This window comes from Ruditapes philippinarum, unplaced genomic scaffold (assembly GCF_026571515.1).
Source record: "Ruditapes philippinarum isolate M1 unplaced genomic scaffold, ASM2657151v2 ctg935_1_1_1_1, whole genome shotgun sequence".
NCBI lineage: Eukaryota > Metazoa > Mollusca > Bivalvia > Venerida > Veneridae > Ruditapes > Ruditapes philippinarum.
In genome coordinates, this window is record NW_026855136.1 from 220676 (window position 1) to 246792 (window position 26117).

The 26117-nt window shown below is 30.3% G+C and overlaps 2 protein-coding genes across 2 annotated transcripts in view; both read right to left on the reverse strand.

Annotated features, from left to right (window-relative positions):
* Positions 1-26117, reverse strand: part of LOC132742224 (guanylate-binding protein 1-like) — a 199447-nt gene that overhangs the window by 42860 nt on the left and 130470 nt on the right. The gene's annotated exons all lie outside the window — the stretch shown is intronic.
* On the reverse strand, positions 16102-24500 carry LOC132742221 (sulfotransferase 1B1-like). Its single transcript, XM_060730557.1, has 7 exons — positions 24381-24500; positions 21138-21314; positions 19605-19761; positions 18885-19051; positions 18262-18365; positions 17569-17740; positions 16102-16537 (listed from the first exon to the last, which is right to left on the reverse strand). The coding sequence occupies exons 2-7, from the start codon at positions 21310-21312 to the stop codon at positions 16413-16415; spliced, it is 900 nt and encodes a 299-aa protein (XP_060586540.1). The 5' UTR covers positions 21313-21314; positions 24381-24500; the 3' UTR covers positions 16102-16412.

The following is a 26117-nucleotide window of genomic DNA, read 5'->3' on the forward strand; positions in this document are numbered from 1 at the left end:
TTATTGATTTAAAACGTTGTTTTGATTCTATATACAGGAATGCACTTTGGTTTAAGATGTATTATGCTGGTTTGAATGGTAAATTATTAAAAATGATAAGAAGTATGTATAGCTCTGTTAAATCTTGTGTAAAGTCCTGTTTACATGAATTGGCTTAAAATTTTAAAACCACTGGTCCAGTTGTTCAAAACATTTGTTATCTTTAACGAAAAATTACATTAACTTTTGTTAAATTTAACATTCTCATTAGCTTTATCAAAATGTCAAAATTTGAATTGTTCAGAGCTATGTTAAGATTTTCGTTAGTTATCGAGGCGTTAATGTGCTTAACATTTCGTTAACTAATTAAAAAAAACACAACAACAAAATAAATAAATCTCTTAATGCATTGTGTTACTTTCCTTTACAAAAATAAAATGGCCGATTTCTCTCCATTTCAATAAGATGATACGTACTACTCAGAAATTCAGTTGATGTATATTGCTAGCAAAATACAATCGAGTCAAACAATCATAGAAAATGAATAGTTATAATTCTTTTTTTATTTATGTTGTATCGTTAAAACTGCGAGGCGAAAACTCTTATTTTCTTCTGGGAGTTGTTACCCTTGTCTTTATATTCGTATATAGTGTAATGGAAATGGACTTAGAATTCATTTCTGACTTAGGTCAAATGTTTTCTGCCATCAAACACAAAGTTTATGAACAAGAATGAGCCGTACCCCTTCCCTTGTGTTTGCTTCTTTATCAATTTTATTCTATTATGTCTGTTAAAGCCATTTGTAAAAAAATTAAACTGGATGTTAAGGAAACGTGTTAGCAAAATCTGAATACTTAAATATATATTTTAATCACTTTAAGACACTTATATTTGATGTTGACAGTACACACTTTACACACGACGCCATGTTAAACTGTTGCATTGTGATATTTGATTAGTGAACTTAGACCAATTAAAGGTCTGACTAACCTATTGATCTTACTTCCATATGATTTCGTTATGAGAAATTGCCCCTTAATATCTTGTTATTCAGAAGACTACATGCATAGTTTGGCATGTTTGTAAAATCATACTTAATGTTCACTGTCAAAGACTAGAGTTATAACTCTATCATCAATTTTGACTAAAGAATGGCCCTTTGTGATAAGTATGTGAACTTTAATATTTCTTTACTGATGATATTTATTCAAATCTATACATGCAGTTGTCTTTAGGATTATAAATGATGGTCACTTATCAAAGTGCTCAACAACTGCATGTACTTTGACTTATCTATGCTCTTTCTGAACTTGAAAATACACCAATTGTATGGTTAAAATTTGCATGCATTTCCAATATTCAAATCTGCTGATTGTATTTAATCAAATAAAACACAATTCACGTTTTTGAAATTATTATTGATTATTATAAAGGCCATTGAACAATGATTGTATAAAAAGATGTTTAAGGATAAAATATAATAACTGCTTGAAAAAATAAAGGCTTGCCAACTGAACTTTAACGTTACTTTCCAAAGGATATCTGATTGACGCGGGTAATTGATTAAACACATGAACTATGCCATAAAAATGATATAAATTACGGCAAAATCTAGAGTTGTTTTGACTTTATCATGTACACCCACCATTTATACTTGGATTGGCATATTGCCTTATTCGTGTGTTATAAAAAGATTTTGTACCTTTGCCATTTGATAAATATTTCTTATGTAAAGTGATTTATCAGGACTAAAAATTCCTTTTGAAAAAAACAAACATAAAAACACAGCTCGTTTCATATATCTTTTAGAATCTCAATGCGGCAATTATTTCATTATATGTTAGAATATTATATTTCATATTGATTTGTTATTGTGAAAATGACATTATGCCCATTCAAGCAGAAATGGTTCATGAATGGAATGTTCAATCATCCTTTAATAAGATTTCTATATATTGTATACCAGCAACAAAACATTATTTAAGAATAACATTAAACATATGAATAAATTATCATAATAAAAATTACGGCTGTTAATATTTCACTATTTAAAGAAACAACAATGCATTTGAACCAGTAATGACAATTTTTTTTTGTACATGTGGAAAACAGTTTTATTGAAATGATAAAAAACAAATAATTTCAAGTACATAAACTCATGCATACGGCTCATCAAAATTATTTCATGAATTCAAGAAAGAAACAATATCTTCTTGATCCTATCATTTACACCCTTTTCAATCTCAGTTTGAGAATTAAGATTGTTAAGCAAGGTAATTGAATTCTTTTTAAAGGATCAACTATGAATTATTACAGAACAGAACAGAACTTTGTTTTGTTTCTTTGTTCATAGTCCGTCCTCATATTCCATACAATTTTCAAGCTAAATTTTAAGTACATAATTATCATCATATTTGTCTCTAAAATTATCAAAAACTATTTATACATAAACAGAGACTTATTTGTATATTCAACTGACTACTGTCCATCTAGTATTTCATTTCAATAACCTGGCCCCGTGTTCACAAAGATTTCAAGATCAGGATCAAGATCAGGATCAAATTGAAAAACTCTAATATTCTTCATTTTTTATTCTCATATATTAAATATTTAATATTAATTTGATAAAACTGGACTTGTAATAGCAAATTAATGAAATTTTAGAATAAATTTATTGTTATTTTTACAAGATACGGGCATTTTACAGTTGATCCAAATATTGATCCTGATCCTAAAACTGATCCTTATTTTGATCCAAATATTTTTGTATTTGTGTTGTTATTTTCTAATTTTATCCCAAAACAGTTTGATTTCTTTTCAAATCGGCAATTTTTTACATTTTGAATAATTATTATTTAATTCCAGCAAATCACAATAAATTTTAGTAACATAAAACAATGAAAACAAAATCAGGATCACTTGATCCTGATCCTGATCTTTTCTTTGTGAACACGGGGCCTGGTTATTATAATGATAATTATCTTTTTTTTTTTCGTTTCTACCATTTTTATCAACAAAACTTGATAAGATTATATTTACTGAAGTTATGAATTGTACAAAAAGTAAAAATTGTAAATTAAATGTTATTTTAAGAAATTCCTTAAAAAGGCCAAAACACAATTATATTCATAACATTACAAATAATGTAACACAATCTGAAATATTACTTCTTTTTCTTAATGTTTCTATTTTTAAGACATAAACTATAGATATGTATTGAAATTAAATGTAACTTCTATACAAAAAACTGAAACACTGTCCAGTGCATAATTGATCAAAGTGCACCAGGGGTGAGCTTCAATGTCCACTTTGAAGTGCACTTGAGGAGGTGCACATTGACGTGCACTAGATGTTTTAATGTAGGGCACAGCAAGTGCACTTTGTGTAACCTTTAGTGTTAACTCAACTGTATTTATTTATATCGTTTAAATGACCTTGAACATTGAAAAGTTGATCGATGGGTAGGTTTGGCCATTCTAGCCATTTAGAACGTCAATGTAGATACACAGTAAAGCTTAAGTTTATTGGTAGTACAGGACTTCTGTTTTATGGCAATTGTAAATATTAACACATGGGGATAAGTTTTTCTTGCATATCAGACAGGATTATCTACCGTTTACACCGGTTCTAGAAAAACCTAACTAACACACCCAATGTAAGACAAGTCGCGTGCTTTAAATTATGTCATTGCATCTCGCCTTTTATGAATGAATTGCGTTTTGAGGATGATGTCATTTTACCGCTGTGAATGACGTTGTAAGTTCATTTGCTACTATAAGACAAAAGTGCGTGATGAGAATATCAGTTTTCGTATTTTTTTCTGAAAATATTAGACATGTCATATGCAAGAACAAGAATCAAACACCGGCTGTCGGTAAGACGGGAATATCTAGCTCTCGGGTAACTGTTTAGTGGAAACTCGGTAGAACCTCGTTACCGCCGTAAACAGTTACCCTCGAGCTAGATATTACGGTCTGTATCGGCAGCCAGTGTAAAATTCTTAAAGACTTACGCCTTTAACCGCATGTCCTTACAAAGTACCTTATGGATAATTTGCATCAAAGTACATACATTTCTTAAGTTGGTAGGACTTCTATTTTATGGCAATGGTTAAAATCTGATAGTCAAGTTGATTTTGACCTAGTCTAAAACAATGACTTCCAGTTGGGTATAATAAATCACAACACAAAGTTTATCATCAAGATGGTAAATACGAATATATCGTCAATGAAAATCATTAGGGGTAACTGAACGCCATAGTAAATTAAATAAAGATGCGTTTTTCTTTGGAAGACTCCAATCGCTTTTTATGGCAAAAGCGTCTCTCAGAGATATCCAAACATTAAATCATTCAACACAAACATAATTGTTGATAAATATAATATATTTGCCGTAAAATAACGTTTAAATTACAAAAGTACATTAATAGATATAAAATTGAAATGAAAAATATCTAAATTACCTACGTATTTTATCGATCCTCTATAAAACTCAAAAATATCCCGCAACTGTCATTTAAGAAATCTTTTCATAAAGTAAATATGATAGAGTTTTTGATTATTCTATTCAAATGCTTATATAAACCTGGCGAACATGTTAACTATGGAAAGCATTGACTGTCTTATGATTATAAACCTGAGCATTGTCCAAATAGCAATATATTGAGTCAACTTTTCCTAACACAATGTGCACTCATCAATATATAATGTGGATCCATCTTTATATATAGTCTACTGAACAATATATGATGTCAATGTGTCTTTATATGATGTCAATATATCATTATACGATGTGCATTTTTGAATATATTATGTGGAACCATTCTTATAATAAGGTCAAAATAACAATATATATTATGTCAACGCGTCCTTATATGATGTCAGTCTGTCATTATATGATGTAAAGATATGAATATATTATGCGGAATAATTCTTATCATATGATGTCAATGTCTCCTTATATTATGTCAATCTATCAATATACACTGTGCATTTTTCCCCCAGCATATTATGTAGATTCGTCTTTATATAGAGTCAACTTAACAATATATGATGTCAACGCGTCCTTATATGATGTCAGTCTTTCATTATATGATGTGCAATTACAAATATATTATGTGGAACCATCTTTATATGATGTCAATCTTTCATTATAGGATGTGCATTAATGAGTATATTTTGTAGAACCATTCTTATATAGAGTCAAAACAACACTATATTATATAGAATCCTCTTTATATAGAGTCAACTTAACAATTTAGCAGTAGTTTAAAACCGCTCAGGATTCCCTCAAGTCTTGAGATTTTATCACATTGTATGTAGACAGTCACCGCCATCAACGGTGCATAGTTAGATTTAACCCGGTAAATTTAACCCCATCAGTATAATGACAAAAATCACATGATATAATGATGTTTGCGCTTCATATAAAGCAGCGATCGTATAATAATAGATTAACATCGTATAATGAAAGATTGACATAATATATTGATAAGTTGACAGTATATAATGATGCTACCACATAATATATTCATAAATGCACATCGTATAATAATAGATTCACATCGTATAATGAAAGATTGACATAACCTATTGATAATTTGACTGTCTTTAATATATTCATAAATGCACATCGTATAATAATAGATACATATCGTATAATGAAAGATTGACATAATATATTGATAAGTTGATATAATATAATGATTCTACCACATACTATATTCATAAATGCACATCGTATGATGATTGGTCGACAAACCACATTGTACATTGTATAAAGAAAGTGTGACACAACAACGTTCATTTTTACAATCATAAGACAGTCAAGGCTTTCCATACTATGTACCGTGCCGCTATAATAATGTGAGAGTGACGTTGCATTTTTTTGTGTACACAAATGTTTACAACCTTTGTCTGAATAGATAAAACTGGTATTTAAAAGGGAATATATTATAAGATAAAAATAGAATTGTAAATGTCTTGATGGCAAAGTTGGTAGAGTCATTTGGATAAAATATAACTTACATTTGTTCGAGAATCAAAAGCTGTCTAAATTTTTCTTTTCTTATTTTGGTTGAATATACATAATTTATTTTAGTTCGATTGTGTAGGAAGCTATAAGCTTGTAGACACACTTTCAAATCCGTACCTGGAACCAACCAGTACTGAGTAATGAGTGTAAAGTTTCTTGCTCAAGGAAACAACAACTTACCCCTAACTGGGTTTGAACCCATGCGGCTAGCGATCATTAGATTACCTTTTTACCTATTTTTCGATATTATTAAAGATGAAAATGAATTGTAAAATTTCGGTAGTTTTGTTATAATATCTAATACTTAAAATATACTGGTAATAATATTTTTATCCTGTGTAGTGTGTAATATGCAGTAGTCACAATACTTGTGCAGTGTACGAGTATTTCATGCCACTGAACTATAGTTGAAACAATTTGTGTACATTTATTCATTCCGTTTAGTATTCAGTATAAGGTTTTACCAACTCGTAAGATATTATTTAAAAAAAGTGAAATGAGAATTTAACAGAATTTAACACAGAACTTAAAGCAGCACGTCTCCAGATTCATGCTAATTTTCATGAAAACTTTGAAAATTTATTTGAATGTGTAATATTATGAAAAAACAAAAAGGAAGCAATTTACCCAATATCAATGGCACTAACAAGCCACGTAAATTACCAAAAAAAAGTGGTCATAAAGTATGCAAAAATAGCCTTTACTGCGTTAACGCATTAAAAATATAGTTGTACATACTATATATGAAAAATCAGTCATAAGTAAAATTCTTAATTATTTTCATGCCAATATAATATTTTTTAAAATAAAGACACAAATGATGGTACAAACACGGTTTATTCATAAACATAATATTTATGATGTTAATTCTTTTTGATATGCTATTCTTATCTTCAAAAAACAACAACAACAATAGAATGGCAAAATGATAAATGTTCTTAAAAACAAAAATCAACGTGTTTCACATCATAAAGCCAGTATTGTTACAATAAAAAGTTCGTTTCATGTCGTATAGAGAACAAAATGCTTCCCATATAAAAAGTTTGTCATGTATATACAGTGTAAAGTCGCGGTTAAAAGTAAATATAAACTACCCTAAAGCCACTTTTTAAACATGAATTCAATCTTGAACCACATTCACGAATGAACTGATAGTGATAATTTATCTAACAGTTCTACATAAGATACGATAACACATTTTCACAGTGGTTTAACCTGTACGGCGAGGAATGTGTTTAATCAATATTAACGTTGTGAAGCACAAAAACAGCTGTATTCTTTCACGAAAAAAAAAAGAATATTAATGCTTTTTACTTTTTAAAATGTTATTATTCTCTATAAAAATGCCATATTTTCAAAAGAATGTAAAAATATAAAATATATTAAAGATATAAATGTCTAATGTTTGTTTACAGATGTCAAATTAATAATTATGTAATCGGAAGATTAAATGTGGCTTTTCCTCTTTTGTCCAATCCATTGTGCTAAAAGTTTTATTATATTTAGGTGATAATGTCAATTAAGTTGTCTGTACTTAATGACATGTTAAACCTTATAACTAAAAAAATGTCCATGTGATGATTGTTGTTATAAATTCTACGTTGCTATGTTTCATTTTTTGCATTGAAACCTGATTGGTCATTTTGTTATTCAATAAAAAACGATGATAAAATTTTATTGATCAATGCAAAACGAAACCAGTTTTAGAAATATGGGTAAGATAGAAAAAATTGAACATTTCCAAGAAATAGTATTGTGACTTTCCACTAGAAATATGTGTTACTGTTTTTATTTGTTCGGGTCGTCAGACCCAAACAAATAATGTTAGCAGAATTTCAGACTCTAATATCGTTAACTGCCAAATCGGCAAATAGTCCGTCAGTCTCAACGGACAGGCGCATAAATTTTCACATATTCTCAGAGAACAGATTGTTAGTTCCCGATTGGTCAAAGATTTATAATTTTGTGCAATTCTGTCATATCCCAGCAAATTATTGGAAATATATTCAAATAATTTTGATTATTGTATTTTCTGATCGTAAGATCAGTAAATACATAGCTAACATCCACGGTCTAACACAAAATTTCCTCACAGTCCTAACAACGCGAAGTAGTTCTCACTCAAAACTGCTTAAAAACCAGCAATTTAAAAGAAAGAATAATTTTTAATGTAGGCATTTAACGAATTACAGTGCATTAAAAGTTTAGATTAGTAAATAGAAATATGAGGTTACAATCACAAATTTCGCGGATGAATATCTTTTTTACCCAATGAAAAATGTTCGGCTATTTCCGTAAAGCTTCGGATTATCACGAATATCATTTTAATCAATGAAAATGCTATTTTTAGCTATGTCGATTACCGAATACTCCAGAGCGTAGAACACAAATAAATCTGACTGTCGAGTAGTGGAATATATACATGTCGGACTGTTTTGGCGAGAAGATTTTCGCTAAATTATTTTCATCAGTGTTAAACAACAGGTTTATCGTGAACAAATTACCTCGAAATTAATAAGGATTGCAAACACGAAATGGAAATTCTCAATTTAGAATTACATAATGTATTCGTTTTTATTCAAGGTACATATGTATTACTTCGCCGTGGTGCAGAGGTAAGCGGTCTCGTTGAGGGTGTGAGAGGCCTATGGTTCAAATCCTAGTCGAGGCAATTCTATTTTTTTTTCATGCAAAATTCCATATGTATCAATCTCAAACTGTTATAGAAAAAAAATCAAAACGCTGACGCTGCGTAAGATGAATTATAGTATATAAAAATAATCTTATACAGGAAAGTACATACAGATAGTCAGTATGATTTAGATGGCAAAGATCAGAAAATACCATAGAGTTGCAGCCCTTTGATAAATACGTCAATTTTGTACTGTTCAATTAAAAGGCGTTCGTTTATATAAAAGACGCACCAGTTTGCCGCTTGATCAAAACCCGCTGAAAAGTAAACGAAGAAGAAAAGTTTGTACAAAATTCATGCAATTTTGTTGTACATTATCATTTGTTGTTTTTTGTTGTTGTTGTTGTTGATGATGTGTTGTTGTTTTTTAACGGGATAAATGTAGACGTTAATGCACAAAATAAACAAGTTTGTGACAGTTATAACATTGATTAAAAAGCATATATTTTAATTCGGTAACAGATGTTTATTCATTTATATATGTAGCGACGCTAGTCTCAATATTTCAACTGCATGACCGACCGATATATATATAATTATATATATGTCATAGAGTTATTATTATATAGTAAGTGTCTTTGTGATTTGTTATTAATCTTAGGGAGCCTGTGTCACAATTATTGAAAATTATCAATAAAACAATTAAAATTATATGAAGTGTCGTTTTTATATACAGTTCATTTCATTAATTACAATCCATCTTACTCCATGATCTCAAATCCCGTTATCCACCTTACATTTCATGTTAACTATTTACTAACAATACAATCATACTAACCTGTCACCCGTAACTGAATCGCCGATGATCAGGTGACAAATGTATGCATCGATGCAGTTGCCATATGACCATTGATGTATTCAGTTGCATAATAAATATATCTTATATCCAATATATATATATATATATATATATATATATATATATATATATATATATATATATATATATATATATATATATATATATATATATATATATATATATATATATATATATATATATATATATTATATATATATATATATATATATATATTTCAGGTTAGTTAGTTAGTTTTTAGTTTAACTTTCTAAATTATTTTGTTATTATTAAATATTTAAGACAATAGAAATAATGAATTATTTGTTACTTGTATAAGTTTAATTACTATTCTGTTTAACTGTTTTTGTAATTATTGTTGGCAGTTGCCATATTACCATTGATGTATTCAGTTGCATAATCAATATATCTTGGATATATATATATATATTTCAGTGTTCTTTCTACATTGAGTCACATAACCTCATTAGAAATATATGCCTGCTAGCTACGTCGACATATATAGATATCTGTCTTTATCTAATCTTATTTTTCACTGCAACATGAAAATATTCAACTGACATGTTCATTTGTTGTTATTAACCTTACATTGTCCTTAAAATAATCATAAAATGACAAAAAAAACCTTTAATTACCTAAAAAAAACTTAAAATGATATCTGTCGCTGCGATATTAGTACACCCCAGGAGCCAGTACGCGGTAAACACAAACAAAAGCCATATATCGTTGAGGTGGAAATATTTTGAATACATTTAAACTTAGAAATCACTGGTGGTGATGAATATATGCTTCAAATTTATATTATCGAACACTTGTCGCCGAAAAAAGTTTTAACTACGAAAACCCGGAAGATCCTTTCGACCCTATCCCCACAAGAATGAATTGACATAAAAAACAGAGTACTTAAATTTTCATTCCACATAAATAATCATTATAATCAACATAAAAATATCTTTCAAAAATGAATAGATAACAGGCAGATTCTATGAATGTGCCTGACTATAAAAGAACGATTTGTTTACATAATAAGTTGGAGTTAACTACTCGCTCTCTTTTTTATCCCAATAAAAACATTAAAATATTTGTAAAAAGCAACAACAATAATTAAAAAAGAAAATTTAAAAAAAAAACAAGCATTGTCCAAAGTACCTAATATTCGATTACCCGGTTGTGATCTTATTTAAGAATTTGTGTATTCATATTGAATAGAACATACAAATTAAAACAAACGTTATCAAAGTACGCCTTTTTCCACCATTGACCTTTTCGAAAACCTAGCTTAACACCGTTTTCCGGTACGTTACGGATTTAGCTCTGGGGAATTACGCCAAATGAAGTACATAACACAACTACATGATATTTTTATTTTTCTATCATTATTTTACCGTTTAAGGTGAGAAAAATTGATGTATTTGAAAATTATCAATATTCCTTAAATATCTATTGCAAATTTTTCAAAAAAATAAATTGTTTATAATGAAAATCAATAAAATTAAAACAGACGTAGTGGAATCTTTCATAATAAATTAGGTTATTTTCTGCGTAAACTTGTGTATTTACTTTATTTTTTGTATGGAATTATTCATACAATGATATTAAATTATTTTCTTATAAAGACATAACTATTTTATTTCAATTTAATTTTAAAAAGGCCGAAAACATCGAGTCCGCTATTACACTCCATTAGGTGAATTCCCCAGAGCTATGTACAGAAAGTACCGGAAAACAGCGTTTAGCTAGGTTTTCGAATTCGTGATATCCCTTCTGTCAGAAGTGGTCAAATTTGTTTTATTACCAGAACAGAGCAGGGAAATAATTATTTCACGCGGGGAGATACGTACAGAAAGGATTAATCCCTTGTTTTGTATTTAAACAGTTTTGAAGCTTAGTTAATTTACGCGCAACACATTATAAGTAGAAAAACGTGTATCTTTGCCGGAGACTTTTTATTTTATAGGTTTTGTTTGTTTCTTTCTTTTTTTCTGGTAATATCGAATTAAATAGCCCCATTCACTATGTGGCACTTTTTACAAACTGATGCAGATTTGACAAATAACTAATAAACTTTCTAATAAATATGTATACATTATCGTCAATTGTACGTTAATGTTTTAATAAAGTATACATATAGATAACTATACAATATTGATCAATTGCAAAATGACAGTATCAACAGCTCATTTTAATCTATACTTTACGTTAGAATTATTGCCTAGATACCCTATCTCCAGATCTTCACTAATTAATTTATATAAAGGGCTTCAGAAAGAAATACAGTGAAACAATCTTTAATTTACAACCACTAAACCCGTTTCCATTTTGCGAGTTACCAACAGATTTCTCGCAGTACGTACTGCGTGAAATCCGTATTGTAACTTTTAAGGAATAAATGGTGAAAAAAGACCTACCGACACGAATATTGGAACACCGCACAACAATGAATTAAAACACAGCATTTTTATTCCTTTAGTCTGATAATTACGGCATTTTTGCACCATACTTTATTAATAACTGTAAAATTATATATCTACTTATCAATGTGTTTTATTGACGAAGACTGTTTACTTGCTGTTTAATAAATAATATATTATTTGATGAAAGACTTTTGAAGGTCGAATCAATCTAAAAAATACCAGTTAGATAAGTGTCTCAAAAGATTAGTAAGCCGGTTTGTTTGACTGTTTTCGAAATTTCTCAAAAACAGAAACCCCACATAGAAGGATCTTTCTTCGAATGACGTTACTGAAAAACAACAGAAAGAATGCGGTGATATGAGAACGAATAATGCGGTGTCTACAAAGTTGTACCCAAAGTACACACGTTGTACAACGTGAAAATCATATCAAATATGCAAAAAAAAAACCACAACGGATTATTAATAATATAAATTAGTGTAACCTTTTCAAACGACAAAAATGTACACATGCGTATTGTATTTTGATCAGTCATATGAACTGAACGGACAAAAAAGACGATCAAGCAATATTTTTTCACAGTACACCCCAACTGTTTTCACTATCTTGACTTAGTTAGTAAAGCATTGTGCATGTTGTACAGAGTAAAAAGCTGAAAATTAAACGATACATTCGATGGAATGAACAAATTGATGTTACGTTGTTTGGTGCATATTATCATTTGCTTTCTTGTCGTATGCAGGTTTGTCTATCTATTTTGTGTGACAGAAATATACGGTGTCTGTCAGAAGTAAAATATTTTGTCGTTGCGTGGAAAGTTATAGTTAACGCCCTATCACCGTGATTATGTCAAGCTCACTTTCAAGTTTCTCGCGTCTAGTTTCTACTAAGCGGCGAGAAGTAATAGAACTTTACTGTACGAGATATTGGTCTGCACCAGCGTGGCAAGATCGTAGCGATCGAGGTTTATAGTAGTTCATTTCCTAAAAGATGCAATAATTTAGTATATATTACATGTAGTGTGTATAAAGTCAAATTTTAACAAATAAGAACCCAAAATAACGAAGCGATTGGTAGGGAGCGACCGTTGGTCCTGAATTGTTAAAATCTTCACTAAATAAAAACTAAAGCACTTAGTGATTTTTACGCAACTGCAAAATTTTGTCCCGGAAGTCACACGAGGTTAAGTAAACGATAAACAAAACATTCAAAATAATTCGACATTTAAAGGGCATGTGTTTATTTAAGATAGCCTTAACTGTTAGTTTAAGTTACTTTAAAGTAATGCTATTAAAATTATTCGCTAGTTAAATAAATATAAAGATAAACCTCGGTATCTACAGTAAGCCAAATGCGTATGCATTTTGCGCTTATTATCGAAACAGAGATCGTGAATAATTGTTAACTAACACACTGATGTGGTAAAATATTTGGTAAATCGTATCTCTATTAACTCAATTCCTCTCATTTTCATTTTCTTTTTTTAATATGTTTCTTCCGCTAATTTTCGTTTTTTTTTTTTTTTTTTTTTTTTTTTGGGGGGGGGGGGGGCGGCGGCGGGTTATATCTTTCAGTATTTCAATATGCACTGTGCAAATCAATTATGTTGGATCCCGTGCCGGACGGTCATGACATAGGCAGAGCCGTCTTGTCAGACAACTATTTCTTTCTAACAATTGAATGCGAACTCTAATGTTCCCGAGGTCAGCAGTATTCGGACAGATACTACCTTAATAGTTTGTTATAGGCCGAGGACATTGCATACAAGTAGCTAGTCAGAGTTGGCGAAACCTAAATATTTTTATTGACACTTTTTACCGTTTTAGAGTGGCGTTTTATCCAGTCGTTAAAACAAATATCATGTTGGAAATCATGATTCGGAAATATTCTGAAACACTATGGTAATGAGATATAATATAACGTCAACTTTGTTGATAATGTTCTTCAACTTTTCTTGCTGACCTATTCTTACACGAGTACAGCCCAACAGAACGCTATGATAATATCTTTTTCAGTGGCATGGAATTAGTAGTCGAAGTTGAAAATACATATATTTGTTGTAAATGCGTATTCAATGGAACCAAATACTAAATTTTATAATGTTTATGTTTTAAATCTGTCCACTATGTAGATCAGAATCAGTATTGCACTACTGTCATGTCTCATTATAAGTCTTGTTAGTCTAATTCTGCCCACCCATATGACTGAAATAATGTTGGGAAAAGGCGTAAAATGAAACAAACAATTATTTTTCTTACTAGGAAGGAATTGGTATAAGCATATATTTTCCTCTCATGGACGTAAGCATAATTATGCAAATCTAAATGATTTACAAATCATTCGGAATAAGGTCCAATAGTAACCTAAATAATAAACGACCTGTGAGCAGAATGATTTGGCATTTGGTATCCGTCATGGGCGCTTTTTATCGCGGAGTTTCTCCTCAATTGCTGCATTGCATCAATATTTGTTCTTCTGTATATTAAAGGTCATTTGGGTCTGTTAATACTATGCATACATATTCCGAGTGTTTTAACTTGTCATTTTATGGTGGCTGATTTGTGTCACAATTTGTTGAATTTCTTAAAATATTTTGGCTCATCTGGAGGTATTTGATTTTATTAACCTGTCAATTCCATACTGATTATACGGTCAATGCACAGAATATATTAATATAAGATAAATGTTCGGTAAATTCCGTGAAAGGTACGCAGTAAAATATGATTAAATTCATCTTGTTTCCGTGAATTATTTACTCTGACCGTTATAGTGCAATTGGGTAAACCACTGGTATATATTATCTAAATGTCCAGCGTGTTGTAAGATCGAGGCAGAGTTTGTCCATATTTTTTTTTATTCATAACTATTTTCATGGAGCTAAATATATCTGTGCTATTTTTCAACATTTGTTCTTTCTATTTTTAATAATTATGTTTTGCACTTTTTTGTACATACTATACTTTTGTATGTAACATTGTTTTACAAATAATATTGAAAACTCATCCGAAGCCGTAAAATACAATACAAAACATGACAATTCAGTCTTTCTTAGTTGTTTCATATGCGTGTAGACAATTTTGCAAGCGCTTGACCATTTTTATTTAAAATATACTTAAAAATAAAAATAAAGAAAGAATAAGGCTAAAAAGAATGTCAAAAGAACGGATCGAACCTGGGGCCTCTTATGCATTAGTTAATCACTTAACCGACTGTGCTATTGCGGATGTTACGACAACCTACATTTAGCTAGTGGGAGTTTCCAAACGTAATTGATATCACTCCATATTAATTCTCGTAAAATAAACGAACAAAACCGAAGTGGGATCGAATATTTAAATGAGTGCTATAATGTATTCATAATTGGCAGGTCAATAAAATCAGACTATATGCAGTTTTTATATTATTTTGTTTTGTTTGTTTTGGGTTTTACGTCACATCGACACAGTATAGGTCATATCGCGACGTTCCAGCTTTACTGGTGGAGGAAGACCTCAGGTGCTCTTCCGTGCATTATTTCAGGCACGAACGGGCACCTGAGTCGAACCACCGACGTTCCGTAAGCTGGCTGGATAGCTTCCTCACATGAAAGAATCCAAAGTCCCAGTCGAGATTCGAACCCACAGCGGTGAGGGGCGGCAAGTGGTTTGAAGTCAGCGACCTTAACCACTCGGCCACGGACGCCGCTTTTATATTTAGTTAATTAATTGTTGTAGCTTGTGACGTACGTCCTATATATTGTCACAACATATTGAAGTAACAATATCAAAAAGAGTTGTTTAGGACTAATAATATTGATTGCTGAATTACTATATAAATGTATTACAAATAATTGTTACTTTGTAATAACATCCTTTACTCAACTGTATATTCTACACTCCACGTAATTTTGTCACTTTACACAAGCGGAAACGCGTCACAGGCTAATTTGTATAAGGTTACCGTCGAGCTAGATATTTCTGTCTGTTTCGGCAGCGGTATATAAATCTTTTACGAAGTTTCTGTTGATACTTAAAATAACTCAATTATCGACATAACATATCTTTTAAAATGGTGAGGGTGCAGGAGCAAACGAAACTGAACAACTGAACCTTTCACCTGTTCATCATCTTAACGCTTCAACAACTGAACACTATTTCATAAACAGATCTGGCAATAAAAAATTTCTGCAAAGAGGCCTTCTACTTACACTTTCTATGTACAAACCGGCGACAGAAGTTAACTCCAATTTAGACATATTGAAAACTTTGTTTATTAGAAACAAATGTTTAATTCGCAGTAATATTCTAGGACACAGACAAAAAGATTTTATGCAGATAAGTTAGTCTAAGATCGATTTTACCAGGCGATATTTTAGTCCACTTATGGCAAAACTAGTACCATGTAAAAATGCATAAACGCTATACAAACAGGAAAATATATATAAATGAAATAAAACGAAAAATATAAGATTGTAATGTTATCTCTCATTGTATATTTAATCTGCTCTTGGGTCAGTATATATAAATTTAAATGATGAATCTTTCATTTCTTCTGTCCACATTTCATCAAACTTTGCATTCTGTTTGTCACTAAACCAATTCTTCCAATCTCCAATTTTTCCTATAAACATTACAAGGTAAAACATTAAGGGGAATAAAGTAGAAAAAATATAAACCAAAACGCTAAATGTGCAATTGTATTTAATCCCATTGCACTAAGCTTAATGTGCATGTTAATGTAGAAGTATTTCTGACGTGTCCTTTACAAAGGTCCATATTAAGCACATCAATCCCCCACCAACTGTAACAATTTCCAGAGAAAGTACTCATTTGCTATACAGCTAAGACATATTGAGTTTGTTTATTTTTAGTAATCAGAATGGTTAATGCTATAATCTGATGAAAGGCATCTAATTTGCTTTAAAAGTATTATTGAAACATTACTTAACACATGTTTGCCCTTTTTTAAAGAATAAATACTATTCCAAAATGAGCCGCGTCACGACAAAACCAACATAGTGCGTTTGCGACCAGCATGGGTCCAGACCAGCCTGCGCATCCGCAAAGTCTGGTCAGGATCCATGCTGTTCGCTTACCAAAATCTATAACAAGTTGAACTGATAGCGAACAGCATGGATCCTGATCAGACTGTGCGGATGCGCAGGCTGGTCTGGATCCATGCTGGTCGCAAACGCAATATGATGGTTTTGTCGTGACGCGGCTTAAATGTGCCTTTAACAATAAATTATTCATTAATAACCTTTTTAAATAAACACCTTGGCCAATTATACCATTAACAAAGTATAGTAATAATTGTTAAATTCAATGCTTCCTTTAAATGACATAATAATTGTAAATATATGAATGTGGTGCTATTACGGTGGCATAAATTGAATATGATAACTATTTTATTTACAACGGTCGAATGTTAGTACGTACCCACGTAAAAACCAAAACGCGGTCATGTGATAGCTATTATGGTATGTGCACTGGTAAGATATTACGTGGCAATGCGATAGGCATTACATGCAATATGTATTACGTGCCACGCGGTTGTTGATAGCCGTCACCACGTAGTAGCCCACGTGCGCTCGGAAATTATAAAAGACTTCCTACGTCTGATTCATTATATCGTAGTGCCTGTCGTTTTACCTTTTCGGAAAATCCTGAAATCGTCTTTGAAGTAGGTATCTACCACTTCCTTAGGCATTGGCTTTGAAGCCATTACATCAAATCCACATTCCTTAACGATGTCTTGCTTTAATTTGTCATCCAACTCCACACCTAGAAACTTTAACAGTTTGTCCATCTCCTTATAAGTATCCTGTTATAAATATTTCTATCAGGACATTATGGTTTCTTTTCTCAGTTATCAGGTACGATCAATCATTCATTTGTTTCTGACTAAAATAATAACTGGAACAAATACAGCGTTATTATTAGAAAATTAATAAATCATATCCATTAGGAAATGCATATTGCCGTCAAATTATTTTTTATAATATACATGTATAAATAATATAACATGTTAATGGTTTACACGTATCATAACATAATGCTGTCATTTAAAGTATAATTTCATAATATTTATATAAATCAACTCTGAACTCAACTTATTTATATGTGATATGGGCCACTGGCGCTTGACACATGTATGATCAATACAAAAAGCTATTAGTGTCATTGACTTTTGACGTGAAACAACATTATTCATAAAAGATAAAAGAAAATGTAGTAATTTTTGAGGAAAATATTTTCTATGAAAAGCGGACACTAAAAACATCAGCACATTCTTTACTTTAACTTTTTAATATAAAGTTGTTTAAGATACAAACGAGAACTTACAAGTTGTAAATCCTCGTAGAAAACAACATGGAGTGGAAATCCGATGTTTTCTTTCATTGCCTTCTCCCATTCTAGCAGATAGTCGGAATATTTTCCAAATGCAACTGCAAATAACATATTTTAGCTTGGTATTTGACATTGATTTTGTCACATTACGACTGCCAATTGCCCTTTGTGTGTTCTTAATAAAACTAATAAAAACAATAACAGATTAAGAGTCTTAAAATAAGAATACATTTGAAACAGCAGCAGTTAAACACTTACGCTCCCCTCACTTCACAGAAAAAAACTAAATTCATGAAGAAAATGATTTAATGAAATACCATTTTAATTTAACAACTTTATTAATTGATTTACAGTTAAATGTTCCTAATCATATACTTGCAGTTCCTCTGACTCAAATATACTATTATAAAGTTACAAGTATGATTTATTATCGCAGATTGGTCTGTAAATAGTAGTAAAGTAGATTTAATATTATAAAATACCCTTCACAGCAATGAGTTTTATATAAAATAGAAATCTGTGTGATAATAATGTCTTATGCGGTGACTTAAATTGATATAAAGTGTCCGTAAAACATTGATATTTTTGTTAAGTTTTTAAATGTTAATCTCGCATACGTTTTCCTTCAAGGTAAAGTGGCAACCAGTCATCCCATTTACCGTCATAGCTGTAGTATTTAACACCACGCATGTGATTGTAGAATGACACAACAGTATTTTTGGGATTTCGGCAACATAACACTGTCTTGATCTGTTTCTCTTTTAAACCTTTAACAGGCAGATATCTGAAAGGAAAACGGTCCTCTCATAGAAAAAATAATTTCTTTAAATCCAAACGGCAAATTTGAAAATGAAACCGGCCCGGTTTTATTGAGTATGTTTATGGACGCTAGTGATAAGTGCTGGCTACATTAGTACTTAACATGACCTACTTACTTTTATTCACAAGGAAATATGTGGACAAAATGCTCTATTGAAGAACTTAATGTTAGTATCTACACAAAGGTAACTACTGTCATATGACAAATAATTGTGACATGTCGAAACGTATTTCTTTAATCACAAATCATTATAAAAACTGTGTTCTGAATCACAAGACAAATAAATTAATAAAAAACCGTAGCACTCACACAACAAAATTCATGATTCATTATAAAGGAATTGAAAACTGTTTAACGAAAGCATATATATTATAAGTATATAAATAAGTTTAAAAATATAACTGTTTTTCATTTATGGCATATACCTTCACATACAATTATTACAACCTCTGGATAACCTCTTTCATGACTTTTCGTTACAATATTTGCACTGTTAGATGTAAAGTACAATTCGAACCTGAGTGGGTTGTGGCTGTTGATAACTCTAGGAGACGGTAACTTGTTCATGTCATCTAGTGATTGGCACTGCCACAGTGGTATCAGCTTATTGCCTTGTATAGGTGCCACTGACTTCTTTAATATCATCAGCAACATGTCAAACATCAAATGCGTACCTTTAAATTATACTGTATATGTGTAGGTTATTCCTAATTGTTAATATTACTTTGAAATACTAATCGAAATAAAGGTTAATTCTGTCAAAGAATTTATTCTATTATTTTTTCAAAAATTCGTTATTTTTTATGTTCCGCTTTTATTTTCAAAAAGTTAATAGTTAAGCAATTACCTGAGCCATCATTTTCTCCTCTTAATCAGACTATTTATAATAATTTAGTATCTTGAATGGATAAAAGTACTACTTTCTTTACATTTTCAAACATAAACACTTCACAGCTAAATTATCTAACATGCACCTGAATCATTGTCTAAACGTAATAAAGCCTTTTATGTCCTTTTTACAAGAGAATATATTTATTTGGTTCTGAGGTATTATGTGCCTTTATAGAAGAATGAATTGTTTCACTTAAACTAAATGATACAAAATATAAATATTATAATAAAAATACTGTAAATCACATATTTTTTATTCGGTTACATTGATAACCATACTTTATATAGCCAAGAGCTTAGTTACGTAAAATTGAATAAAGAGGATGTTATCAAAAAGTATGGATTTTTTTAAGCCCTTTCGTGCATAACATTGATAACCCTACTTTATATAGCCAAGAGCTTAGTTACGTAAAATTGAATAAAAATGATGTTATCAAAAAGTATGGATTTTTTGTGCCCTTTCGTGCATAACTTCTGGCACGTATTGGCACATGAGTACCGCAGACGTGTCGTAAGTTAGCTAAATAGCTTCCTCACATAAAATAGTCCAAAGTCCTTTATTTTTAGAACACTTAACAATAAGGGGTTAGTGGTCTGAAGACATCGATCTTAACCATTCGGCAATATAGGATCAATAAAATTTAATGCTGGCGTATATGTTTTATTAGACAAGAACATACTTGTACTTAAAACTTTTGCTATTCGTTTGATATGACCTTGATATTTTCTTAAGACGACAATATGTTGCTTTTGTGTTTGAACTATTTAGAGGTATGGAACGGAAGTGAACATAATATTCTTTGTAAAGTGGACCAGGGGTGAGGAGACCCATTTTACCAATCAATCTGGACGCAGTGATCTTCCCTACATCATTCGAAATAAACTGAACTGAAATAACGCACTTACAAGTGTTTGGTTTTACAAGTTTTATGTTAAATTTAATAAATGAAATAGCATTAAAACCGATGATAAAAATGATGAACTCTACCTTTAAAAAAAGTGGTGAAGAAACGTTTTTAAACTTTACACATTCATTAACTTTCAAAAATAAATGCTTTCGATATATGTTTCGTCTAAAATAATGAATTTGTTTAAACAAAGCCTTATACCTAATGCGCCTAGGAAATCTACTAACAACATCAATAATTAAAGTCAATACCTGTTTTAGGATATGTACAAAGCATTACATCATCATCTCTGAACTTGAAGTTCGGTGTGTTATCAAAAAGCTTTTTAATCCCCGAGGGAGGCTTGAAATTTGAAGCTATGAAACCACCAACATCTATCATGTCTATAGTTGAACCACCAGCATCCTTCACCTTTAAAGCAGACATTTCTGAAATAAAAATTATAAAATTCAAGCTTTAACCTTGTTTCTAATGTGCGCTTTAAATGGATATTTCTAAATATTTATTTATTTATTTTTCATAATTTTACATCTGAACGACAAGAGACCTAAAGATGTAAATGTTACCTACGACGTGCCTAATAGTTTAGCTAATATTTTTCTTCAAAATTTAGATATGAAATACATAGGTTATCGGATTGTCTATTTTCAATTTATTGTTTATTAGAGTCTCATCTACACATACAAACATATAATTAAAATACACAATGCAAATATGAAATACATGTATAGCCATTCTAAAATAGAATTAAAGGTGACTGTTTTTACTTCTAAGGGTGACAACTCTCTAGGATAACAAAACAGGAGATATAATGCATGCAGATTTGTCTCCCTTAGCTACACACATTTCTTACACAACAAGCTGTATTAGTATTTCCCTTTAATATACATAATGATATACAGGTAAAATAACATAAAGTTTCCATGCTTATCATATTAAAAAGCAGATGTCAAAGAATTGGAATATAACAAAATGCCAAAATGTTCCACAGTCTAATGCATGGTTGTGAAATAATTGTGTGTAATTGATAAGATCAGAGCACATTAAGATTTATAAGAAAACTTCAGGCATCAATTAAAACATTGCATATATCATCAAAACAATATACTACTGGGGTACTGTACACACTAGGACAATACATCAAATATACAAGACAGTGTTTCTTTTATGATTACTAATGATATAAAACAACTTTTATTTAGGATGTTATAGCAGGTTTTGGCACTTACTACTTCTATGTCTGCATTAGATAAAATGTATCCAACTTTATCAATATTGGTTAAATTAACAAAACCATTACAAAAGCTATTTACCGATTGAAGTAATTCTAATCTAATTGAATCTTAAAGAGGGCAATGTAACAATACTTGAGCTCCATCCTCAACTTCTTACAATGGAAACAGAGTGTTTGTTCTACTTGTAGTCCGTTATATCTTCCAAGTTTAAAACCTATTGAAGCTGTCCCACTTCTGAATTTTGCCAAGGCACCACTGTATGATATTTGATAAACAGTTCTGACATAATGTTCTGTTTCAAAATTAGTTTAAAAAAGTTTTTTTTTATGTACAGAGATTATTACTGCCTGAGCCTGTCCGTGAAGTTTCTCGATTCGCAACAGTGCAGTCATCATAAATTTTTGGAAGCAGATTTTTAAGTATACATTCTTTGTACGTATTTTGTATTAATTTCGTTTCGTATGAACGCATATTCTACCTTTATAGCTTTTTTAATTTTCTGTTAAACTATGCATTTAATGATCACATTGTGCTCATAGTCATTACGCTATCAAATATCTGCAATGTTTAATGTTAAATTTTCTTGTAGCACAAAACTTGACCGTATTTTGTATTTGCATAGCTGTTCTTATAGTACAGTTTTTATTGTAATAATCATCTATATAGTTGTTATACTAAAATACTAAAAGTCACCACTGCTACGTAAGGCGTAAAATCAAACAAACAAAACGTAGTTATTATACTAAATATACTAATTATCACCACAACTACCTTGTTATTATGCTAAAAAAAATCTGAAAATCGCAACAACTACATACTTGTTAAGCTAAATATACTTATAATCATCACAACCATCATGTTATTATGCTAAAAAAATCTGAAAATCACAACAACTACATACTTGTTAAGCTTAATATACTTATAATCATCACAACCTACATGTTATTATGCTAAAAAAACCTGAAAATCACAACAACTACATAGTTGTTAAGCTAAATATACTTATAATCATCATAACCAACTTGTTATTATGCTAAAAAAATCTAAAATGCAAAACAACTACATTATTGTTAAGTTAGAAATACGGTACTAATAATCACCACAACTACATAGATTTTATACTAAAAATTCTGATAATCATCACAACTTTCTAGTTTTTGTACTGAAAATATTAATACTAATAATCATCACAACAACATATTCATTATGCTAAAAGTACTACAAATTACTACAATTACATAATTATTATGCTAAAAATACTAATAATCACCACAACTGCAAAGTAATTTTACCAAAATACTAATTATCATCCCTACATCATCGTTATTATACTTATAATTGCCACAACTACTTATATCAAATATTTTAACATATTAAAACAATATTCAATGACAAAATAGACAAACACTTTCTTAAGACAGGATAGTATTTCTTTAAAGATTATAATCTGTAATATAATATGTGTCAAGATGATTTTATGGCGACTTTCCAGCTTAATAAGTTGCACAGGACCCCACGTGTCATTCCTTGAGGGCTAAAAGTACTAAAAGTTACTACAAATACATAGTTATTATGCTAGAAATACTAATAATCACCACAACTGCATAGTAATTATACCAAAATACTAATAATCATCAGAACATCGTCGTTATTATACTTATAATTGCCAAAACGTCTTATATCAAATTATCAAATATTTTAACATATTAAAACAATATTCAATGACAAAATAGACAAATACTTTCTTAAGACAAGATAGTATTTCTTTAAAGATTATAATCTGTAATATAATATGTGTCAAGATGATTTTATGGCGACTTTCCAGCTTAATAAGTTGCACAGGACCCCATGTGTCACTCTTTGTAGTATAACTAGCACAAACGGGCTTTAACTACCGGCGTTCCGTAAGCTGAATGGATAGGCTTCCTCACATACAACAGTCAAAGTCCCTGTCGTGATTCGAACCCAAGCGATGAGGATCAAGTGGTTTGAAGTCAACGACTTTAACCCCTCGACATTGGACACAAGTGTAAACTACTTCCCTTTGTTGTTACTAAAACATATTGACAAAATATGTCTTATTTATCACTTTATATTCAGAACGATTTAATCTTATAAATAAAAAAATGAAATTTCTATTTAAAGTGTAAAACTAGAGTATTCATTTACAAAAATAATGACTGCATACAGAAATAAAGGACACATCAAATCAAAAGCGTTGATATAGATCTATAGATGTTACTAAGTATTATCTCTTACCGTGGTTCTTAAACAAACGTTAATCCGATCAAAACCACCGCAATATATAATGCAGTATGTATTTACTGGTACACATGCTTCAGTTAACCAAGTAAATGTACATATTGACACGTTAGTTAACGAGTGATCAATTTCAAATAGTTGACATTGTTAACGGGAATACAGTCTGTATGTAAATTATATAATTTTCGTTAATATATAAAACCACAAGCAATATATAGTATCATAAATTCGCATTCCTCCGTTTATTACCACATAATTATATTGTATTTTAAAACTAAATTTGTAACAAATATATAGTATATTCTGTGTTACAATGGGGAGCAACAAGTTAAGTGTTGTTAATATTCCGTAACGTTACTGTCATAATTAAACCGGCATCATCGACTACAATTGAAAATATGTACATGTAATAGGGTTTTGGATTCGACCAGATATTGCAGTTTTATAATATGCATATCGTACTTTTATGTGAAGCATATTTACATTACTTCTAAATCAAGACTTTTATTTTATGCTTTTCAGTGGATTACTGATTTATCCGTGAAAATTATATTTGATAATTTCACAGTGAAAATTATCAAAATATAATTTCACTTTTTTCAATGACGAAACTACTTTTTTAAGATTTTTCCCATGTGGTACCTCAAATTTATTTTTACGGACAATTCTGACAATGTCAGGCTGTTAAAAGAAATAGCAAAGCTGAAATAGATAAATAAATTAAATGTCAAAAGTAACACAGAGAGAAAACTTACTTCTATTCCTTCAAATTCCAATCACCAAATTTCGTCTCTAAATTTTTTTTTGTTTCGTTTTACAGTCTGAAAAATACATTCCTTACCCCATGCAAAACTGCTCTTGATGACATGCATGGCATATTAAAGTATCCTACGAAGCAATAACTGCCGTATGCTTTATGAAAAAATTAAAAAAGCATTGACAGCCATGACACTCGTAAAATATGTAAAACAACCCAGCGTTCCTTCAGCAAGCTTCCAAGTTTTTCAGTTTCCTAGCTCCTTTTCTGAATGTTTTCACTTCTGTCAACACTTTATTTTTGTCTGTTACAATCCTCAAATAAGTTTTCTTCTTTTAAAAAGGTGTATGACTAACAAATCCAAATATATCCTTCTGAATCTTACACAATTATTTTCCTCCCATGAAATACACAACTTTAAAAAATGGCTGCCGTTTACATTTTAGAAAGCCAGGTCTAATATAAATTCGCAAGTAAGTAACAGAAATATGGATGGATGGTTGGAATTTTCTCCTGCAAGAATTGTTTGTTTTTATTATTAAAACAAGCATCATTCATATTTTTTTATAAAATGAATAAATATCACCGTCATTTAACCTTGATTGGCGGACTTATTTTTTCAGCTCAAGACTTTTGTTTCAAATGAGAAATTTCGTCTAAATGGGGCTCTCAATGGGGGAAACAGATTTTAATATTAACGTTAAAATTATGGAAATTTCGTTTTTACTTGTTTTTAAGCATAAAATAAAAAGAAAATTTGTCTGTTTGTTGTGTAAGATGTAATTTTATTTCATCTCGTGAACTTTAAAAACAGTATTCTCACTCGTGGCTACGCCACTCGTGAGAATACTGTTTTTAAAGCTCACTCGATGAAATAAAATTTCATCTTACACACAAACAAACAAATATCCTCTATATAATAACTGAACATTTTTAAGGTATAAACAATGTTTTCAAAAAAATTAGGGAATTGCGAT